General features: G+C 39.4%; 1 protein-coding gene across 1 annotated transcript in view; it reads right to left on the bottom strand.

The window, feature by feature from the left end:
* The window catches only part of LOC145934338 (MAP/microtubule affinity-regulating kinase 3-like), a 223499-nt gene that overhangs the window by 23961 nt on the left and 175801 nt on the right, over positions 1–23737 (bottom strand). The window contains exons 2-3 of the mRNA XM_083034699.1: positions 19462–19590; positions 13453–13619 (exon numbers count right to left, since the gene is read on the bottom strand). Of these exons, the coding sequence (XP_082890825.1) occupies positions 13453–13619; positions 19462–19590 (296 nt within the window). The remainder of the gene's footprint in view (positions 1–13452; positions 13620–19461; positions 19591–23737) is intronic.

Raw genomic sequence — 23737 nt, 5'->3', positions numbered from 1 at the left:
GATACATCTCGTCTAGATCGTACCCCTTTAGTTCAGTACGGGACACGAGAGGGGAAGGTTTATTATTATATCGCAGCGGCGATGAAAGCGAACACAGGACAATAATAGCGAGCGCCGCTTATACAAGAGGAAAGAGAGATGCCCATCTTGAAAGTTCGTGTTTTACAGTTGAACGTGAAGAGTGCCAGCGATTTTCTGATATCGCGACTATACACGTTATTAGATTGCATCGATACGCGGTAAAGTAATATCGATTCGTCGATATGCCATCAAAATTGATTAGAAGGATAAAAAAGAGAAGAGAAGAAAGAGAGAAAAATTGAGGCTAATCGTAATCTGTATCTATGATTTGACAATTATATAAAATGTTTTCTATGAAAAAAATATCTCAAAACGATAAATTTTATGAAAAAGAAACGAAAAGATCACAATTAATAACTTTAATTTCTATGTATATTTTGCAATATAAAATTAACATAATACTAAAATAATAGAAATATTAATAAATATTAGAAATACAAATATTAGAGTTTTTTATATTATATATAAAAAGACAAAAATGATATAGGAAAAGTTGTTGAATTATAGTTTGTTTATGTGGATTGTATACACGGAGTTTCGCGGATTCAAATACTTTTAATGTTATTCAACAAGGAATACTATACACGATAATGTATTGGCGATGTCGTGGTGCGGTGTACAACCGGCTAAAAATTTGCATAATGGAATACGGAGAGAAAGAAAAGGAAAAGCAGGGCAGGAAGGGAAAGGAGAGGAAAGGAGGGGAATTGTGGGGGCAGAAATAGAAAGAGTGATACGAACGAGCAGAATCGTTGTTAACCTGACATTTCCACTACGAAAAATCAAATTCAAATATACATATACATAATTAAATGCTAACTTTCTGCTAAATTCTTGTTATAATCTCACATTGTTATCATTCGCAAAATAAGTTTAAAAAATAATTGAAAATGTAAATCCATATAATTACATATACAACTCCCATAATTATAAATAATAAATTAACAAAATAAAAAATTGTTTATTCCTTGATTGTTTCGTTCGATAATTCTTTCTTTCTTATTTGTTGTTTGTTATTTCTTCATAATACTCGCATAATACTTATTCGCGTAAATACAATTAATTATACATTTCGCGTGTGCATTAATCATCAGAATATAATCGCAGAGCATTTTATAGCACTCTTGACTTTAACACATATACACTTTATATTACATTATTATATTGCGACGGAAAATGCAATAATTACACTACAATATGATCCATTCGGCAAATTATGTGACTAAATTCGTGTAATGCTATCTGTATTGCTAACAAAAAATATAGTATACGTATTTTACGATCGTTTTTATCGATTTTTACTATTTTTAACATTGTACATATAATATTTAAATGTTTAGATAAATTAAATTAAGTTAAAATTATAAATTATAAATTAGATATCTGCAAAATACAATATCTAAAAATGTGCCATTACATTACCGATTTATATATGATTGATTTCAATTAAATAAATTACTAAAGTATCCGTTTCAACAGCTAACATAAGATTTGCAAGTGCCAAATCTACACACACACGCACGCACGCACACACAAACACACACAACACACGCGCGCGCGTAAACAATAACGCTCTATTGTTTATATACAGTCGACAGCTCTCACCTTGCTATTATTCTTGCAACGCAACTCGAACGACGCACGGCGTTCTGATGCATTGTATTATCTTTCGAAGCACGCGCGATCACAAAACAAGCATTATAAATTCCAAATGCGATCAGTCTCTACAATTATTAGTTTTAACGAGAGATAATAAAACTGCCATAAAATACGTGTTACAATATTCATTAGCAATAGAGATAGGAGTGTGTGAAGTTGGCACCCCTATGTTATGCTATCATAGTTCTGTTAAGAGTTCTGAGTTATTTAGAACCATAGGAAGAGTTCTTGATAATTTTTAGAAATAGTTGATGAGAAACGAAAATGGCGACTTCGCCGCGACGTACTGAAGTCGCTGAAGGACGCAAGCGAGACGAATATTGAGCGAGATTCACGGCCGACGAGATCAATCTCGCGCGTGCGATCGCGATTACGATAATTGGTATGTGCGACGCGATCGGATTTATACGATAATTAACCACCAAAGACGCTAATTAATACACTCGTCCTTTCGCGAACCGGTAAGAAGCGCGCGACCGTTGATCATGAACAATCGAAGAAGAGCACTGGAGGTGGAGCTAGACTGGCACTGCCAGGTTCGGAACGCGCAACGATACGTCGCGCCGAGTCGTAGTGGTTGGGCATTGTAGGGATCGCGACGTGGGAGCTCGGCGAATCACGTCGCGACTGCATACCTCCACCAGGTCGTAGTGGTGGCGGTATGTAATCGCGACGTGATTCGTTGAACCTCGCACGTATGTTGCGTCGCGAGCTCTACAGCGGTTATTATCGAATGCATAAAGCGTGCTAAATGCGGTATACATATGCGTTTTTTAAGAGAGAGAGGAGAAAGAAAGGGGTTAGGGGGTGAACAAATTCGCTCGCAATTTACCAAGACAATGCATTCATACATAAAATCATCGAGACGAGGAACAATATTGCTCCCAATAAGACTCCCTAACGATTTCTCTCTAATCCTTTACTGACAATGCAGACATTTGTGCTTATTAACACATTGACTCATATACAGAGATGAGTGTCTCAACCTTCGTATGCTTTTTCTATTCATTACAAATTACTTCATGAATTTTCTCGAGATAATTAGTATTTCTTCATATTTCTTGTTTTTATTATTAACATCTTTAATTAATATTACTGCAATTAAAATATAGATTTGTAGACAGATAATGAATAATATTGATATGTATATTCAAGCAACTCAATCTGATAGGATTTTAAAAATCGAGATATTATTTCGTTACAAATGGATTGAATCATCGCGCGTTTAAGATCGGCAATCGAGCGAGAATGAAAGACCGTTTGCATTGAAGTGGGTGCTAATGAAGTGGTATGCCGCCTAATGAAGCAGGTGCATATTAATACCGAATCGACACGCTTGAATCCCTAGGCTGACGAGGCTGTAAAAAAAGAAAAAAAAAAAGGGAAAACATTCGCTCCGGTAATTCTATCGTTTTTCTGCGCGAGGCAAGTCTGAACCTGAACGCGTACGTCTAGCTTTACGCGCTGCGACTTTTAAGCATCGCGACGGTCATTAAAATTCATCGAAAGGCCGACAGGACCGACACGTCGTTGCGCAAGATTTAAGATAGGCGATTAAGAGAACGACAGTCAAGGTGCTCGGAAGACAGCCTTGGACTGTCGTTATGAAGCGGTCGGCAAAAGGAGAGAAAAAATTGCATAATCTGCTCGCGGACAGCGCTCCTAGATTGCAAAATGTATTTGTTTTGCAAATTAATGAGATACAAGTTTGTCTGCTCCATTAGACTTACGTGTGCGAACTTCATCAAAACACGCAGCTTGTAGGCGGATTATAACGCAGTGTATTTTTAATAGATTTTTCTTACGCGCGTGTATAATATTTTATTCTTTTTTTTTCTATAGCGATCTCTGTATTTATCACATTACATATTATATGATATTTTTCATATATTCATTATTCATTTTTAAATTAAATTTCTCTTTCTCTCTTTTTCTCAAGATTTTACAATAATTTCATCGCTTTATACAATCTTTGTAATTTAATTTTCTGAAGATAATTCAAAATTTTCAACTTTTATAGCAGTCTTTTATTCTCTATTAAAAATCTAAAACTTAGAATAAAAAAAAAATCTTGTAAATCATCCAGTTTTACGTTAAAATATAAATCATGTAGAATTTTTCCGTCGCGCTTTCTGTTAAGGATTGTCTCCTTCTTAGCCTTTTACCACTTTGATGGAAAAATCATGTAGCTGTCGCGATGTCCTTCGTCGACGTTCAGGGAAAAGCTCCCTAGCGGTACGTAACGGTGAACCGCGGCCAACAACGCGGTGCAGCGCAGCGCGCTTCCTCTGTTGTATGCAAATGCGACCGGATGGCGTCAGCGCGTGCCGCGCATTAACAAACGCCGCCGTGACCTTGCGCGATCGATCCGTGGCTCCCTGAGGAGCTTCGCTCTCTCACTCAAGAATCTCCCGTTGCAAATGCAACGCGACTGGTACCGCGAAAAAGATGCGACACGGTAGCGCATTTTATTTCTCTCTCGAAAATTGAATCGACACGAGACGCGCGACGAAAGCTAAGGCAGTTTCCGGCGACGATGTCGGAAATGCGCACGTATTTTGATAAAACCGTCTCTCTCAACTAACCGTTCATTCATTTCTGAAAATTCCTTCTCGCGCTTTGCCTTTTCTCCGATCTCCGAATAACCGTCGAACGGTATTCAATGTATCTCGAGATGTTTTCGCGCAGATACGCTTTTAGATTCACTCGCGTCGCCAAGGCGAGTCGGATGAAAATCCCACGATTTGAATTCACCCGATATATACGAGAAATGCTCGTCGTTTCCTCTCGGGGAATAAAACGCGAACCGTTCGAATTGAAAGCGCTTTTTTTCGATATATGGGATGGGAAACGAAAGCATTAAACATTTGTTCAGATCAAAGATTAAAACCGACAAAATTTAAAATAATATGAGTTCAAATGTTAATGCTATAAATACACAAAGATAATTTTTTTTTATCTATTCGAGATATTTTAGTTAATGTCGTGTGTTTTTTTATACGTTAACCATGCAAAATTGAATCTATCAATGGCGAGATACTCGTCTCGATACGCTCCGTCGAATGCGCAAAATTTGTTAGTATCGTGGATAAATGCGGGGACTATTCTTCTCGAAATGATCTTAAGAAAGTATCGCAGCTACAGACGATTTGCTCCGCGCGCGAGGAAGTCATCTGAAAACTCAACAATACCGGATATTTGAGAAATCTTGTCGAAACGACGCGGATATATTGTGTTCTCTGTCTGAAGGATATATATAGGATCTATAATATTAAGACGATATTGTATTTCTTCGTTCAACGTCAAAACTTTTATCTCGAAAGAGGAAAAAATTCTGTACAAGATAGAAATATTTTCTTTTCGATAAATATGTACTCTGATGCTTCGTCAAAAAGACATTAATGATAAAAAATAATACATTTTTAGAATATATATTATACCAAATTATATTTCTACATTTTAACAACAACGAGTCGTGATTGAAGCCGCGTCGCGTTAAAAAGAAGCGATCGTTCGCCAAACAAGTCGCGTTACAGAAAAAGGGGGAAGGATCGATGATACTCTGTGTGCTCGAATTTTTTCGGTGACCGCAAAAGATATCGCATTGATTTCTGGAAGTCGGACCTCCGTCACTGTCGGTCAGGAACGATCTCTCGCCCGGTTTCCGCCTACGGAGAGAAACCCCCAGGAAAATTCTACTCGTTCGCCATCCTTCCTTTTTCTCTGTCTCTCGTCCGCAAGCTCTTCCTAACACCGACCAGTTCAGCTCTAATTGCGTTTCCCGCCTAGCTCGGTCCCTCGGTTCTTCCGCTACAGTCATTCCTCTTCAAGCTCTCGGATCGGAGTCTTTTGTGTATACACGTGCGCGTGCGCGTGCATATACGCACGTACACGCGCACGACGTCGCTCGCAATCCCGGAATTCCTTGTTGAGGGACCGTTGCGACAGGATCCGCTCGATCGGACGCATCCAATACACCCCCTGCGCTGAAAGCAATGGTCCGCGACCGGATTTTCTCTCGGAGGCAATTCAAGCATCCGGATTGCGAGTCGAGCGAGGAAAGCGAGAAGGGTGAAAGAGAGAGAGAAAGAGGGAGAAAGAGCTATCGATTCGAATACGTGGTGGCGTATGAGATTTAGCGATTTCCATGAAGAGGATAAATGTGAAAACGCTTCACCCATTAGCTGCCATCGTTCGCGTTCGACGATCGCGTTAAAAGCGCCAATAAACCCTGTCCTTGGTCTCTGAACAGCCATAAGACGTGACGCTATACGTTCTCGATGAATTGACCATCGACGTGCTGTAGAAACATCGCATAGGTGCGTTATATACTTTATCGTTGTCGATGCAATAGAAGTGAGACGATCATTTATTTTTGTATCAACTTCAGAAATCGTGCACATGACAGTTTATGCGCTCATAGAAATAAGGTTTTTGCTGGTACAACATATTTTTTATTCTGCCATCAAAAAGTTTCGTCAATTGTATATGGACGAAAAAAGACTTGAAAATTTTATTTGCTGAAAATGATTTTGCTGAACCCGCACAAAAAAATTTTACATTTCCGTATAAGAATAAATTGATTCTTAGTCCGCACAAAATGAAGATAGCTCTCATCGAATATGTAGTAGCGCAACGTCGATTTTGCTGCGACAGCAAAATTCTTTTTTTCTTCGCGCAGATTAAAATGGAATTAGCAAATATTTGTACGAGATACCTAAATCAATGAGAGCGCTGATTGATAATTGTTGATTTTTCTCGATGCTAAAACAAATCTTTTCAAATTTTCAATTTATTTCTTAATAGATTAAAAGACCGCTTTTTAATCAGAGAGACTAGCTTCTCTCGGGCGCGGACGTGCGGAATCAATCTCAAAATCGCTGAGTCTCAATCTTTCTCGCAACGGCGAGAAACCGCAGCGAGCCAGGCGATTGCGCCAGTTTCTCTCTCTCTCTTCTCCCCTTTCCCCCTTTTTTATACGCTTCTTTCCTTCGCACCTATCGATCTCGTCTTTCTCACTCGCGAGTCTTTACACCCCGCCAATCCCGTTCGTGTTTCCGATCTTTTCACCCTCTTTGCGAACGCGGCAAGAACCGCGGGCTTCACCCGGAATTGCTGCACCGTCTTTTTCTCTTTCTCTCACTCTGTGTTCTCTCTTTTCTTCTCGTAAGGACCCCTACGAACTCGACATACAGATCTCCTTAATTGATTTAAGAAATAAATCACCCGGCTGAGTGTCGGGTGAACGGACAAACCGTACGTGCGTTCGATTTGTTCTTGCCCTTTGCTTCCGTTTTTCTTTTCGGGAAACAAATCGCGCCCCAGTAAGCGTTTTACAGAATAAATTAGTATCGGGCTTTCGTCCCTCTTTTGCCTTCTTTATCGTTGCACATTGATTACGTTGACCTCCTCGTTATTACGAATTTTAACAAGATAGCGAATTTGTCCACTTGATAAAGCAGATAAATATCCTCATAACTTTGACCCTTATTAACAACTGTGCAATTAATATCTCGACGTTAAATTCCTCTTTTATCTCTCGGGAGAAGCCCCATAAAAAATTCCCTCTTAATTATATTTAGAGTAACGTAAAATTAAATGTGAATGTGAAATTCCATGTTTGAAATAACGGTATTAAAATTCGGAATAAAAAATGCGATGGATAGTCCGCAAGCCCCGGCCGTTTCCTGTTAATTAATACTTCACAAGAGAGAGAGTCAGCAACGGCTATTAAGAGCGGGCCCGATTCCGGTTACCCGGCCACTTCGCTTCGAGATGATCCGGCGGCCGCGCTATCTCGCTCCGTCTCCGCCGGCCAGTTTACTTGTTATGAAAGTTTAAATTAATTTCGAGGTAATTTCCGTGCGGTAATGGCGCGCGTCGCGCGCGGTAAGGGCAGAGGAGAGGTTTCCCCGATCTTCCCGAAGGCGGTCCGCCGCCGCCACCTTCGTCTTATCGCTGGAAAAACAATCGAGTCCGTTCCTATATCACGCTCCTGTCAACTGCCGGCGCGGGAAGCCAGGAAATATCGCCCTCGTAGTCCGGACTCATACCCGTAGAAACTTTTCTGCGGCACCTGCGCCCTCCGGGGGTTGATCAAGTTCGATCGGCTACGCGGCGCACCTGCCACGCATCTTCTCACTTCGACGTTGCGATTTCGCGAGCTATAGAGGTCGGATTACTCGAATAATTTAATATGCATATACGTGAAAGAGATCCGAAAAATATGACAAAATAAAAACGATAGAATTTGAAATACCATTAATTAGAAATCAACGAATTTAAAAGTATTGCAATTTAAAACTACGCACTGTCAGACCGATTTAAGACTGTTTTCCAATGCCAATTAACTTTAATTTTAATTCGATTAATGTTATTTAAATTATTTTTATGGAAATTTTGCTTAGACGAGCTCTCGTAATTTAATAGGAATTAATTGAAAAAATTGGAGCATCTGTTATCCATGATGAATATCATATCTTTTGCGCGACGATATCGATTACGAAACTTGGAAAGCAACGTATTCATTAGAGGTGACGCAGAAAATCGGGGTGCAATCCCGCACTTTAAATTCCCTCCACGGCGAGGAAAATCGAACTCATACTTTCGATAGAAACGAGCGTCCTTACGTAGCTTTAAGCAGGCATGATAAATATTATTTTAGCTGTCGCCGACAACTTATATTTAGTACGATCAAGTAAAGCCGATACCACGCAGATCATAAATTCGCATACGATAAATTTTTCGTAAAAGTTAAATCGCTGAACTTTATATGATGCTTTTAGCGCGCTATTCTCCAGCAATTTTAAAATTTCGTTTTTTATCGCGTGCGCGCAATTTTATAAAAAAATATATATTATCCAAATTTTAAAAATAAAAGAACAAAATTTTTTTAAATGAAAGAGTCATGATGGATTATTGTATGATAATAATAAATACATATTAAACTTAAAAATAAAATTATAAACTTGTATACTAATTTAAAAAAATCAATAGATCTTAGAAATCAGTCATCGATGACTGATAAATTCACCGATACATTTATTCCGCGATTGTTTCTGATCCGTATACAATCGGTGTAACCGCTGATTGAGTCCCGCCGCGAGATTTCAAGTTGAAATTGCTCGGTACGAGTGCTGGAGGAGAGCTGTCGCAATGCCGGGCGAACGTGTCCGAGGTGTGTACGGAGATATCGAGCGGTATCGTTTTCATGTAATAGGCAATGCGTTATTGAGGCTCGGCCTCGAAATGCACTCGTATTCCCATGATAATGCGGATTATCGAACCGCCTCGTTCACGGTTAGTATACAAATGGTAAAGTTCGTGGAACACACCGCCGCGTGGCCGTGTCGTGGGACTCGCGGGCATCGTTGCACTTTTGCGATCGACCGATCGGCTGATCGATCGATCGATCGGCCGTTTCGTCACGTCGATCAATCTCGACGATCGATTCAGTATTGTTACACGTGTCGTCGCCTTTTGTCACGCCGACAATTCTCTATCTGTCATATCTCTCCGCATTCCGAACGGAGAACTAGTTCGCGATAGCATCGACAGTCTCATCAATTCATAAAAAAGCTTTAGATACAAAAAGACACAAGTGTTAACTTTTCATTCAATCAAAAAAAATTTTTTTTCATATGTCTAGCTTATTCATATAAATAAAAAATAAAATAATAAAAATAAAAATTAATAAAAATAAAGCATATGTTATCGAAAAAAAAATAATTGAGTCGATTATGTTAGTTTTGATTATTATAATCATAAATGTTTTCTATGTTAACACTTTCGTTCTTATATTTCTCCATTATCGTGCGCTGTAATTATTAGTTATCATTTCGCTCGTTGTTATCCTTACGCGAGACTTTCTCGGGACGAGGTAATCGTGCTCTCCGTGCGGATGAGAGGAGAATCGACGCGACATCCGGGCGACGACGAGATGGCACGCCGATGGAATAGAAATGGCGAAATAAAAGGAGCCGCGAGAGAGATCAAGGTCAGCGGCGGCAAACGGAGCCAATTAGCTAGCCGTAGACTCGATTAGCTAGCCGGCGGAAGCGCTCCGAACCTACGAGTATAACGGACCGAAGGATATACAGGCACCGTAAGTACTATACTTAGGCGGATAACCGAGTGCCCGTGTCCATTAACGTCTCTACAGCCGGCCGCTGATACTCTTTCCGAGATGCTTTTCCGCCTTTTCCTCTCCCGCTCGCCTCGCGCGTGATCTAAGATGAGCGGAGAAATAGATAGAAACAGAAAGGAAGAGAGAAATGGAGAACCTCGCTGTGAAATTCACCCTAGATTATAACGGAACTTGCTTCTATTGAATATTTGCCGTTCGTTCCGGTGTACTTTGACCTGACATCAAGAACGATGAATAAATTTCTTATAAATAAAAAATAAAAAAATAAAAAATTTTTCACGTTTTTAAAAAATTAGGAAATTTATTTCCTTTATATATACATATATTCTCGTTAGATAGATGGCAAACTTGAAAAGAGATAAAAATTAAGAACGAATCGAATAGGAAGACCAGCAGCAACATATTTTTTTTCTTTAAAAAATAAAAATCATACGAGTATCATTATAGAAAATAATAATCTGTAATTAATTGAGATTCTTAGGCGAGTGCATAAAATGTTATCAGTTCCATCGAATATTGTTCACGGTATGCGGCAGCGGTACTCGATTTACAGCTTTACCGTTTACCCTTACTACTTACTTGTCGGGCCTGGTTTTCCAGCGTAAGTAAAAGCATCGATAAATACGTAATGCGGCTTTCGTCAGATATATCGGAGCTATTTCTCTTTCTCTCTTCCTCTCTCTATTTTGACGATAGCGATAGCGTATACAGGACAAATGAATCGTAATCCTATTCCCGTTCGCGAGAATCCCGCAGGAAGTCTGTGCCCTTGTGCCTCGAGGATCACGGCTTTGTCCAGCGAATAATACCGGAGCAAACGGGAGGTGTTCGTCGGAATTAAAACGTGAGCCTGCGGATGTTCGATGATCCCGGGCGAAGAGAGAGTCGTTGTATAAAAGAGAGACTCTTCTTTCCCCTCTGTTCCCTCTTTTCACGACTTCCCTTCGTCGAGAAAAGCCGCGAAAGAATCTATCGGAGCGATATGCGACGATATACTCGTATATGACAATATAGCGCGGACGAAAGGAAACAAACAATTTAATTCTTTATTCGAAGATTAACGATGGCGCAATTCAGCTTTGTTATCATTTATCTGTATCATCTCTTTCTTACGAAGATAGGAGCGTTCCGCGTAAACATCTTTAATTTCAGTGTAACATTTATCGTGATGAATTGTTGTTTATAATTCAATTAAGCAATTGAAAGAAGTTTTAGTCAAGATATCACAAATATCACCTGTCTCGCATACAGAACAAAGAAACTTCATCTGATAAGAAAAAGAGTCAAAATAGCTTCTGACTCCGTTTGTCTTAATCTTAATCTAACGATATACAGCGCGGCGCGCAAAAAGGAACGCATTCGCGAGCAGTGATCGTTAACTATCCTTAGCACCGAATCTTCGCCATTCCCATTAGCAGCAAACAGCTATCTCTCTCTTTCCCTCGCAGCTGGAGAAACGGGCTAATCTCTCGAGGGGTTAAGCGATCGCTTATAGCGATTTTCCTAACCCTCCTTGCAAGATCCCTCGTCGGTCGATCCGACACCCTTTCCATCTCTCGGCCCCCTTTCCTCCCGCCTCGTCTGTTACCCTTAGCTGACGTACGAGCCTGTGAGAGAGCGACGATCTATCATCCGAAATCAAGAGACTAAGTAGCGTTTCGCGCCAAATATAAAACATAGTAATACAATTCCGTACAGCATATCCTTTACCAGAATAGCAAGCTTTTTGGATTATGATAACAATATTATTTTTGTAAAATTTTTAAATATACTTGAACTCCTTTTTGTTTTGTTTCAGTAATTTTTTGTACTATAAATATATTTCTTTTTTTGATGCCATAAAGGACAGTTTTTTTATTAGTCTATCTTTTTCAATATTTTTTTGCAGAGTTGTTATTTTGTCTAAAAAGGAAAATATACTTGATGTCTTTTTTTAGATTAAAATTATATACGCTCTCGAGACGAAAACACAGACTGTCGCGATATTGTACACCATATTGCCAGCTGCTTTATATTCGCCGATCCTTCGCGAGCAATGAGAGCGAACTATTAGCCCTTGTCGTAGCGCGTCACGTGCGTGCGTCATTACGCTTTCTTCATCGCGGGGGAAGCGTCGCGACGCCTTCTTCACAAATGCGTTGAAAATCAACCGATCCCCCTATCCGGATGATGCATAGGACGTCGCGACGCTCGTCGAAATATTGCGACACGCGTCTTTCCGCGCCGGTGACGCTAATACACGCGCGATATACAAGGTGGCTGGAATCAGGGGATATCCTTTTAATAAACGTGTGCAAACTCGTGCGTATGATATGTAATCTGAAATCACTTTTTAGCTATAAAAAGAATCTTGATATTAAAATAATTGTCATTTTTGTTAGTTTGATATCTTGTATTAATGATTTGAGAGAAATATATCATGATAATTGTGACACCCCATATATTGATGTCGAGAATCATGAAAAATGATCCGTACGATTTCGATTTAGCAATCTTGCTTTACATGTGCGTGCTTTGCAATATGCTGATGCGCAAAATGTAATATGAAAATATGATATGTGATGAAAAATAGTGGCGATAAATGATAACTCTCTCTTTCTCTTCTATTTCAGTTTTATAGATTATATCGTTAATTTTTTATATTAAAGTAAAGTATATAGGGAAGACTCCAGTAACATTTCGCTCGAGCACTTTCGAGATAATTTCTCCTTACAAGATGTAAATAGGTACCGTTTGAGATGCGATAAATTTAAACGGTTAACAAAATTAGCGCATGCGGAATACACACGGAGAACCTGCCGGTTAATTAATTCAGGAAGCCGCTTTTAATCGTCGACGCGGCCGACACGAGAAGCATTCTCGGCCGAGGAAGCGCGAGCGAGGATCCTCGCGAGTGTAATTCCGCTCGTAATAAACAGGAACATGCGTGGTTATCGACACGGCGCGATCGCACAAGACGGTGTGTCTCGGGTCTTCTACAGAGTCGCGATCGCATAAGCGTTCTCTGGTGCGTAATACACCGGACGATTTCTTTATTTAAACGATACGGCCGGCCAACGCCGTACATCACAGCGGCGAACTGGAAAAAAGACACGACACATCGCGCGGTTGAATATTATTAGACCGTGGAGGATAAAAACGTGCGGAGGGTAAACGATCGCGCCCGGCAGATCTTCGTGAGATTGTTGCATCTTAAGGTCGATTTATACCATCCGCTATTTAAACACGGCCGTCACGTAATATAACATACATACACACATTTGTGCTTTTTTCTTACAAACTATCTTCGCTTCCTGTCGCTTGATCTCTGATCAAAAATTAGAATTTTTTTTTACTATATAAATTTAATAATATGGATCCTTTTGAAATCCTCGAATCAAAAATTTTTTGTGACTTTGAATTAAGTTTTTGTGTTATGAGAGAGAATCTGGATTTTTTCGCAAATTAGTTGTATATCTTATTGATAGATGAGAGTATTTTAAAAAGTCTATTTTAAAAAGTCTATTAGAATGGACCAGTCGCGTAAAATTCGCGCACAGCGTGCGGCTAAAACGCGGGTGACTCACCGGTGAACGACTCCTTTCGAGTGCATGTGCTTGAGAGCGGCGACCAGCTGTCTGGCATAGAGCCTCGCCGTGTTCTCGTCCAGTTTACCGGCCGGCTGCTCCTTAATGTGCGTGCACAGGTCGCCGCCGGTCGCGAGTTCCGTCACGAGATAGTACACGGATCCGCACTGTAAGCAGGCGTTAAATTAAATCGTTATCGATCCGCATCGATAGCGCCAAGTATCGTAAAGATTTAGATACAACAATACAGGATATCCCGCAATTCTTGGATGTTTTAGATTCATAGATTCTCGGGCTTCGCTTCACGTTGTATTTTATAGAAATATAAATTCACTAAAATTATATCGAGCATATCAGACTTAACAGTAATTTGTAAATTTGCAAAATACATAAATTAGATTATTTTGTATATAATTATACGGTGAGCGAGAGAGATATTCTCCATACAATCGTTTCTTTAATTTTCGAGCAATTTTATGCAGGATGTAATTGAAATTTTTTTGTAATTATACTTCAGCAACAAATTGCAAAAAGGAAAAGAGATTATAGAGTATGATTCACGATGACGCGTTTCAAGTTTATTAAATGACGCTAACATATCGTGTTTCTCATCTTGTTGGTTCGTGTGGCTTGCTGCTTGTTGAAGTACGGTCATACATTTTAGTTGCCGCTCGTGAAAATGGAGCAACAAGGGACGAGGAGCTGCGGTGAGAGTCGGAACCGGTCGCGCGAAATTGATCGCGCGTATTTAAAATGCACTGAAGCGGAGGCGCATCGTAATTATCGAGAAAGCGTTTCCCAAATTTCGCGCGCGCTCGCGAGACACGAGAGCGTGGGCCTCGTCGATTAAGCGATTACCTTAATGCAACGATATGCATGCAGCGACGTCGACGGGGCCGCACGTGACCGACGAATTATGGTCGGAGCGGATTCGCCGCACCCGGTCAAATGGCGAGTCGGTGTTCTCCGGGCGTTGATGATTATTTCATTTTTCGGGGTTGGACACATCGGCGTGGCCCGACTGCTTTAATCATAAATCGCATGGATCACGAGAGCCGAATAAATATCGCGCGCACGTACTAGCAATTGAATGTTAATCGCAAAGTTGAACGAGACGAGATTTCTTCTCGCATTAGTTCATGAAAAAAAAAAATTAGCTACCATAGCTATTAAATTTTGGCTGTCCCTATATTACACATTAAATTTAGTTATCATGTCTAAATTTTGGCTATGATAGCTAATATGTTTTAGCTATAGAATTCTCCGTTAAACTATAGCTAAAAAATATTAGTTACCATAACTAAAATTCAGGCATGATAACTAAATTTCAGGTTGCACTATAGAGACAGCTAAAATTTAGCTATGATAGCTAATTTTTTTTTGTGTTGCTCCAAGGATTTGTAATAAGATTTAGCTCTATCATGTAATATATATTTTTTTAGTAAAAAGTATTAAAATAACAAAAAAATTATTACGCACTACTATTGAATTTTTATATAGAAATATATACATTATAAATAATGAGGAATATTACTTGTATACACATTTTATAGAGACTCTCTGATAAATTTTGATAGAAATAAAATATTTCTGAGATATAAAGTTGTATCGCAGGCCCTTTACTTACTAGATAGAAAACTCGTTTGATTACCAGGGAGAGAACAGTTGGTTAGGAAACAAGTTTCTGAAAAATATCGTTTCGATCCTGATTTAAGCTTTACGCGACACACTCTATTCGGCGCGATCGGGGGAGAACTTAACCAATAGAAACCAAACGAGAACTTCTCTGAAAATACGGAGACCACTTGTGAAGTCAATTCGCGAAAGATATATGCTGCTCTATCTCGCTTGGCAAGAATCGCCGTTTCGTTTTGGCGGGGATCCGTTTTGGTACGCCCGACGCTTGCCAACCAAATCAAGTCGAAGTCGAGATCTCCGGGTGGGACGTGAGATTCGCGATTTCGATATATCACCGAGTATGGATAAAATAGGAACGTAAATTCGACGTATGTAAACGATGGCGATAGGAAAGGAGCGCCAAACGTGGAATTCATTTTTCCGAACGAAACAAGAAACGTATGTCGCTCGCTCAGTTCGTGCCAAAAAGGTGTGCAGTTATATAAGATCCTATTCACGAGCGGAATTTAAAGCAGCACTTTTCCTTACCTTAAATTTAACGTACCCTTATTCTTAGATTCTGGGATCTCGGGATCAATTGATGATTCGTTTATCTCGTCTTTCATTAAAAATTATTTACAGACTAACAGTACAAATTGTAGTTGCAAATTTTCTAAGCGATAGTTTATTAACACGTCGTTTTTATTATGCGTCTGCGTTCAAACTGCCTGCTTCTTTTATGGAGAGATAAATACGTTCTTGCACGAAACATTTCTAGCAAATCTCTGCAGCGTTTTTTTTTTATTATTTAAGATGGCGTCATACTTTTCCAACGAGGCAACTCGAACTCGTTGTAATAACACGCTGCAGATGTGATGTTGTCGACACGTTCATTTTTATAGCGATTTCGTCCCCTAAATGAAGGGAACGACGGCGTCGTTGGACGCCAGTAACAGGCGAGTCCTATGCGATTCATCGGCTCGTAACATTGGTACTGACATAAAATCGTGTGAGCGGTGCGTTTACAGCCTCCGTAGGCCGACAATAATGACCTTAATTGGCGCTTAAAGCGGCTTTCCTCCAATATTCCGAGCATGAGTAACGTGCTGACGAGCTAGCATGCATCTTCGTAAAAATCGACAGGCACGCGTGCGTTTTCTTATTGTATACAGAGTGATTCAGAAAGGCACATTCGACATTGTGTGATTTACGGATATATACCTACTAATAAATAATTGAACTAATAAATAATTGAAAATATTGTCTCATTTTTTTATTGTTACATCCGCAATTTTAATAAATAATCAAGACGCGAAATTTTCATTGGGTAGAACAATCAGTTTAAAATCACTTTTCTTGATTTAGATACACATGTAATTTTAATATTTAAATAGAAAATTGAATATGTTAGTAGTGTTGAGATATTAATATTAATATTTTTTTTAATAAGCGCTGCTTCTTTATATCAACTTTTCTCGTAAAAACGGACGATACTTTTGGATCTCTCTGTATACGATGGGCAATAAAATAAACAATCTAGCGACTAGGAAACATCGGAAACATCGATAACCCGTAAACGTCACGGCTTTGCCTAAAATGTTGGGTATTGGAAAGCGCGCTTGCAATAACGTAGCTTTACGACATAAAAAATTATCACCGACCCATTGTCCTCGCGGAGAATGAAATTTTGTTGTTCTGGTACGTTATGTCCTGCCATGAATTTACAGTAAACTGAAATTTTTATCACTGTGCGTTTCATGTATCATATATATTGGAAAGTTACATTACTCTATGTATTTTTCGTTTCATTGTATTTATGTAATTTTCTCTCTCTCTCTTTAATGATCTTTCCACTGATATACATATAATGAAACAACTAATTGTAACAGAATTATTCGCATATATGCAAATCGAATTAACAAATTTTTGTATTAAATCAAAAAGGCAGTATGTGAGAGCTCTATACGTTCAACTAGAATTAATTATTCATAAATATGGAAATGCGGAAACTTGCGGTGGACGCGTTTGCGCGTTTGACTGTCAGCGCCATCAAAATCCGAACTCTATCAATAATTAATACAAGAGAGAGCGACGATTTGCATACTCGATTAGCTGTGTGTAGCATCGTCGATAGCACGTTATCATCGTCATCGATTGCTATTGTCGCGCAGTCACGTCACTAGCAGGCGACCCTAAGAAAAGCGAATTGTTTGGAAAACGAATCTATACTTTATGATCAGGATGCAGGCACAGATGCTTCGAAAAATCCGGGTAGAATCGGCAGTCGAAATATATACGCCGGGTACCCTAAACGCGCCTCTCCCATCGTAAAGATTACGACGTGGAAATGAGATATAAGGTGATGTCATATATAGCCAATTTGGCGACGCCGAAGAAGGCGAGGCGAAGTCTCGTCTCGATATTAGCATATTTGCCGTCAGGTGCGAGCATTCTCATCGCCAATAGCTCTTTCCCCTCGATCGAAAGCTTAAATAAAACAAGACGCACTCTTCTATTCGCGCGTTTTATAAACGTATGGAAAAAGCAATATCATCTGCAAGACTATAAAATCATTTTTATCGAGAAAAAAAGAATCGGACGATGCCATCTCGAAATTCGGTTCGTTTATGAAAGCTCGCGGAAATGATATCTTTTTTCCGCGGATATTTACACATCCTGTTACACGTTTGTCCATAGAATTTGAAATACTCGAATATATTGATCTGTTAGTTATATTACAAAACGCAACGCAAAAATTCCCTGTTCTTTCACAAAGCGATTCTATATAGATATTTAAAAAATGCATACTCTATGTAATCGTGATAAATTGTCTCAATTAAATTAATGCAAATTATTTGTCTGATAATTTTGTAAACTGATAAATATCGGAGGAAAGACAGATTTTAAGCAAACTACAACAATTCCGTAAATTTTATAAACGTTCTAATTTTCTTCACTTTTGAAGGGAAGATGCATACTGGCTCATATGCAAGAAATGAGTCCGGGAGAAATATTCTGACTGAAAAAAATTTTACATACATCTCCCCGGAGTCGAATATAGGCCGGTTACCCCCCCAGCTATCCGTTCATGTCGCGCTGAAATATTTCGCAGGGCTCCGAAATTCTCGAATCGCGCACAGCCGGGTTATCTCGCCGGTCGCGTGCGTTTTCCCGTCATATTTTCCTACGTACTTTATCTTTCCTGGCGCGTACACTACACCCTCGTCCCCGTAACTCAATCGTGACGAGCGAGCGCGCGGACTAACAAAATTTTCAGAGTAAACGAGGTGCGCGATGCTGCGTCGCCGGTGGAGCCTCTGATATCGACGTCCCACACATGAATTCAATTACGTCGTACAAGCATACGAGAGTCCTCTCTCCCTGGCTTTTTTTCCTCTCGCTCGCGTACACAGTTATCAGGTGCGTACGTTTGCGTCTACATGCGCACATGTATATGTGTACGCGAATCTACGTGTTGGATTTTCAACGTTCGCATGTGTCACAGCCGGGTCACGTACGATAGTGCCGCGCATTAATGATGCCGGTCCAGATTTTCTTTGTATCGGCGCGGAAAGAATCGCGGCGTAAAAAAAATATTTTCCGAGTTTACACTCGCGGATTGAAATCGATATAATATCGGTGAAATCAATTTCCGAATGCTTGTCGCGGATATGAAAAAAACCTACTCCCCATCGTTACGAATAAATACGAAAAAAACACTATTGATGCGCTTGCGGTATCGCGAAATCTGAATCCAAAAATTAAAAATATCCAGTTTCAGTATTTTTACATTCAGTATTTATACATATATCAGTGGTAAAGCTAAAAGGCTCGAAAATAGCGATCGCGAGAAATTATCATTTTTCGTGCGAAAAATTCCCCTAGTTTATCGTGAAGCGAAACAGTTAAAGGGGTGAAAAGCTTCTTCTACTTTTGATACGCATCCCAGACAGGTTCATAAATTCAGCTAAATGGCGTGTTTAATTAAATCCAGAAAGATGGATCATCTCTCGGATGGCGTTAACGGACTGACGGTGCTGACGAAATTTCAGGATACTCGCGATTTGTCACGGAGCTCTGACGAACGTCATATACCGGGTGAAAGTGAGACTTGATCGAAGAAGCGTAGAATCTACGAGAGGGATAGTGTCTGTCACTAAAGGAAGAATGCGCGAGACGAAACTGTATAGTTCCCTTTTGACGTGGAATGAATAGATCGTTATACAAAAGTATAATGGACGGCGCGACTGAATCTTCTCGATCGACCGTAGTGAATCGTCTTTGTTATTAAAGACTCGATTAAACTTTCGACACGGTCAATTAGAGTAAAGAGATTTGATCAATCGTCGAAATTCTCTGAACTGATTGCGCCCTAAAGCGTTTCTCACTCACCCGGATAGTTTCGTAGAGTCGTACGATGCTTGGATGCTGTAGCATCGACAGCACCTTCGCCTCCCTCGTCAGGTTCTTCATCACGTAATCCTTCTTACCCTGCTCGACATCTATTATCTTAATCGCCACCTGAAACAAGAAGCGGAGAGACTCATGTAATTAATCGAATGCGTAGTTAATCTGAGCTATTGTATGGAAAAACGTATTAAGGGTCTTTTTAATTTCTTAATTTCTTTATGTGATTTTATTATTACCAAAACTTTTGAATGAAAGATAGCTTTGAAAATCAATTTTATCGATTTGTTTATTTTTATTTTTATATGTATCTTTCTTTTCAAACATGTCCACCTGCGCGATATTGAAAATCTTTCTAGTAAATTAAGACGTTGCTGGCAGGTGAATAAATAACCGGCATATGGGGCGTTGAGAGAAAAATTTCACGTCAATATGACGCACCTCTGGTTGAATAAACGCTTTATTCGCGGGCGCGCGCGCACGCAGTGCCCCTCTCGAGAGATATTTCTTCCCGAGCGAAAAAAACGCGAGCGTGAGTTTATCCCCGGGGCTTTTAGGGATCAATCGCCTCGCGTTCTCTCGTCGAATTGCCAGCACGTCAAACACCTTCCATATGTCTCCTTGAGGAGTCGCTTTTGCACGGTGCGTAGGGCGAAGGTGGCGAACGAGAGCGAGAGCGAAAGAGGGAGAGTTTTACGGGGGAAGGAGAGAGATGCCTTGGGACTCGAATATGTTAAGACAGCCGCGTGCTCCTTCACGGTCCCCTGTCCCTTTGATGTGCCGTAAAAGGCCGGAGGCTGTAATTCGCGCGAACCTAAGCGATTGAAATGGTGGACTCCGTCGTGCCTTTCGGCATCATGTGCGAGGGAGAAAACTGTAACGTTGAATTATGTCAACGATACGAAGGGTATCATGCGTATATGCGCGCCGAATGCAAATTAAGTCACGAAAACTTGTACATGTCATCGCGCCAAGGTTTTATGTCAGTCGTTCCTTGTCCAAAGTTGCAGAGATGTGGGCGGCGGAAATATGAGAAACAAGGAGTGGCATCCATTTTTCAAAGATATAAATTATAAATGAAAAATAAGAGAGGTCTATGGTGAAAATTCGTTCTCGAAATATTAATTAAAAGACTTGAAAAATAGAAATGTTAAAGACTTGTCAGTGTCATCGGTGCACTTAAACGTTATTCATATTTTTGCTCTTTACTCAATAGTTTGACTTGTATCTCGAGAAGGAATTGCTGGAAGGAATCTTCCAGTTCGTTTCGGGGGAATCCAAATCTTGCGTCCTCGAGTTTCCAGTTTGCCCGACAGCAGCGGGTCGCATATCATTAGCGACATCGATGGCGCCGGCGTCCTTTGATCTTTCCGTTCTTTCTGTCGCGAGTAAGAGAGAGATGCAAACAAACGAGATAGAGAGAGAGAGAGAGAGAGAGAGAGAGAGAGAGAGAGAGAGAGAGAGAGAGAGAGAGAGAGAGAGAGAGAGAGAGAGAGAGAGAGAGAGAGAGAGAGAGAGAGAGAGAGAGAGAGAGAGAGAGAGAGAGAGAGAGGAAGAAAACGGAAGAGAGAAATAGAGGAAGAGAAGCGCCTCTGTTCCAGGATCATTGGCGCAGCCTCGAAGAAAGAGAGAGATGAAGAGAATACAATGCTTAGAGAGAGAAAGAGAGAGAAAGAGAGTGAGACAGAAAGCAGGGGAGTTGGCTCGAGGTATGCTTGACAGCCTCCCCAAATGATTTGTAGCGCTCTTCGCCAGATACAAGATACTAATTCTTTGGGCGCTGTCAGTCGACCAGCTACCGCTCGCTGTCGACTCTCTCCTTCTGTCTTTCTCTTCTCTTTCCTCTAAATTTCTCTCTCTCGCTTTATCTCTGTTTGCATTGTATTACAACTTAGTCAATTGACGCGCCGTTCTTCGTCTTATCGCTCTATGTTACCATAGACGTTTCTTCCTCTTTAACCACTGCTAGATTGATTTTTGATAGTCACAAATAATACACAATAATGCACCAAAATTGTACATAAAATTATTTCTACTTTTAAAAAGAGAGGGAGAAAAGAGAGAGGAAGTTTTCATAAAAATGAATTGTGTATATAATATTCTTTTTTCCTATTTGATATTTCTTTCCGTTTGATTTTCTTTCTTGGCTTATTTCTATTTACATTCTGCTACAATTTAGTCAATTCATATTCCACTATTTATCTCGTTGCTTCTTTTCGTTGTAAAATATTGAATCAATCTTGAGAATCGTAATAATATATCAAAATATATATGTTATTTTTATGGTTTCTAGATACTGTTTGAATCTCTCTTCCTGTATTTCTATTTTCTGTATTTCGATTCTTTCTTCTTTTCTTAGCTTATTTCTGTTTGTGTTATTGTTACGATTTAGTCAACTCTGACGCATCGCTTTTCATCTCATCGTTCTATGTTACCACCCACCGTTGTTTTCCGTAAATTTTCTAAACTATCGTGGTATTATATGACAGATCGATCCGCTAAATTGAAAGTAAACTAATATTGATAGTTCATACACATCGCTACGGTCCTAGAAAATGGATCATGAGCTGTACAAAAATAAATTATTACACGAATTTTACTGACAATAATTATATAAATTTGCATTAATATTTAACATCAGATAATGAGTATTGATTATCGATTGTTATTGTTTTTCTAATATATTTATTCTACTTATGAATTTTTATGTTATTACCGTATTTTTAACGCAATTTTTTTTTAATACAAGCAGTATATATGTATATTTGTTACTGAATTACGAGAATGCCACGAGAGTAATCCCTAAACATATTCATGGTGATTTCTATCGGTTAATGTAACGTAGAAAATTTTCTTTGAAGCCGTGATAAAATGAGGTCGAGCGGGGTGGCGGGACCGCGAAGAGACGCAAATAAAGTAGTTCTATTTGCATGGGCGAGAGAACCCGGGGAAAAGCGGAGTCGCGGAGCCATAATAATGTTTGCGAATGCTACATTAAGGTATCCATTTTAGAGATCGCTTACTAACGAATGTTTCTGCGTGGGTCGAGATATACGAGCGAAATGCCGCGCGGCTATACCCAGCACCCGACCTGTCAAGGTCTCCTGCGGAGGGTACAGACATATATATACATCGCGCAACACCAAACACGCATTCGTATACACGCGTATTCATGCCTCCTCGGTTCTGTCCACGATACGAAACCAGGATGCAAAGAGATTGTTGCTACAAACCACACATTATACGGCTAAGCAGCGAAGCACGTGATGCTCAATTCGAGATTGTAATCATCTTGATATGCTTCTTTAAATTTCAAATAAATCTAAAGATTTTTAAAAACGATGTATGTACATATGTATATTCGCGAGAGCAAGTAAAAAAATGAAAAATGTGTTTCCGAACTATATTTATACATCTTAGCAGCAAACCTGTATATGTTTGTTTACATTCACTAGATTCGTAATTACATCGTGTCGCAATTAATTCATACTTCAACATTAACTACGTAATATAAATACGCCATTTAGGAATCTGTGATTTATTGAAATACTATATACATATATTTCGCGAGATTTATTCAATTTTAGTGCGCGAACATACTCGACATAGCGATGACCATATTTTTAGATATTATATTCTTTACGAATATATAATATTTTTTGTTACAATATAAAATATAAATTCCTTTAAAATATGAGAATATAATTTGTTATAACGTGGAAAGTATACAAAGAGTATAGAAGCAATGGATGTAATATCGACGTGAATTAGTCATGTGATTTTCGAAGTTTTTCTGCCGTCTAAAATTTTTTCGAATGTTTGAAAAATTAATTTTTTTTAGAACATACATATCACATCATCGGCTTTTTGCCGACGAAATCCTCCTTTAGGTACTTGTTGATGGAAGAATTCAGTATTTGAATGGTTTATTCTAAAGGGGAAGTTAAGTACCCCAAAGGATTTTTCAACGGTATTCTAAGACTTTTATAATAGAGAGAAATATAGTTAATTTATAATATAAAAATGCTAAAAATACAAAAGACATAAAGATACATATTTCGCGGGTGAAGTTGATGGGATCGAAACATGACTGCCGGATGTCGTCCAATCGTTATCATAAACGAGCTACCAATCGATTGGAGTTTGCGGCCCACTATATATCGGAACGGGAGCAGCAGCCGGGTTGCTCTTATAACTCTCGCGCAATTGGAGGGCCGTAATTCGAAGCGAATAATTGACCGAATGGCGCGGCCGGTGGCGG

The sequence above is a fragment of the Prenolepis imparis genome, unplaced genomic scaffold (assembly GCF_030444845.1).
Source record: "Prenolepis imparis isolate NDT839.2.m4 unplaced genomic scaffold, iyPreImpa1.0 SCAF_3, whole genome shotgun sequence".
Taxonomy (NCBI): Eukaryota; Metazoa; Arthropoda; class Insecta; order Hymenoptera; family Formicidae; genus Prenolepis; species Prenolepis imparis.
Note: the sequence above shows the minus strand (reverse complement) of the source record. Positions and strands in the feature narration are given on the sequence as shown.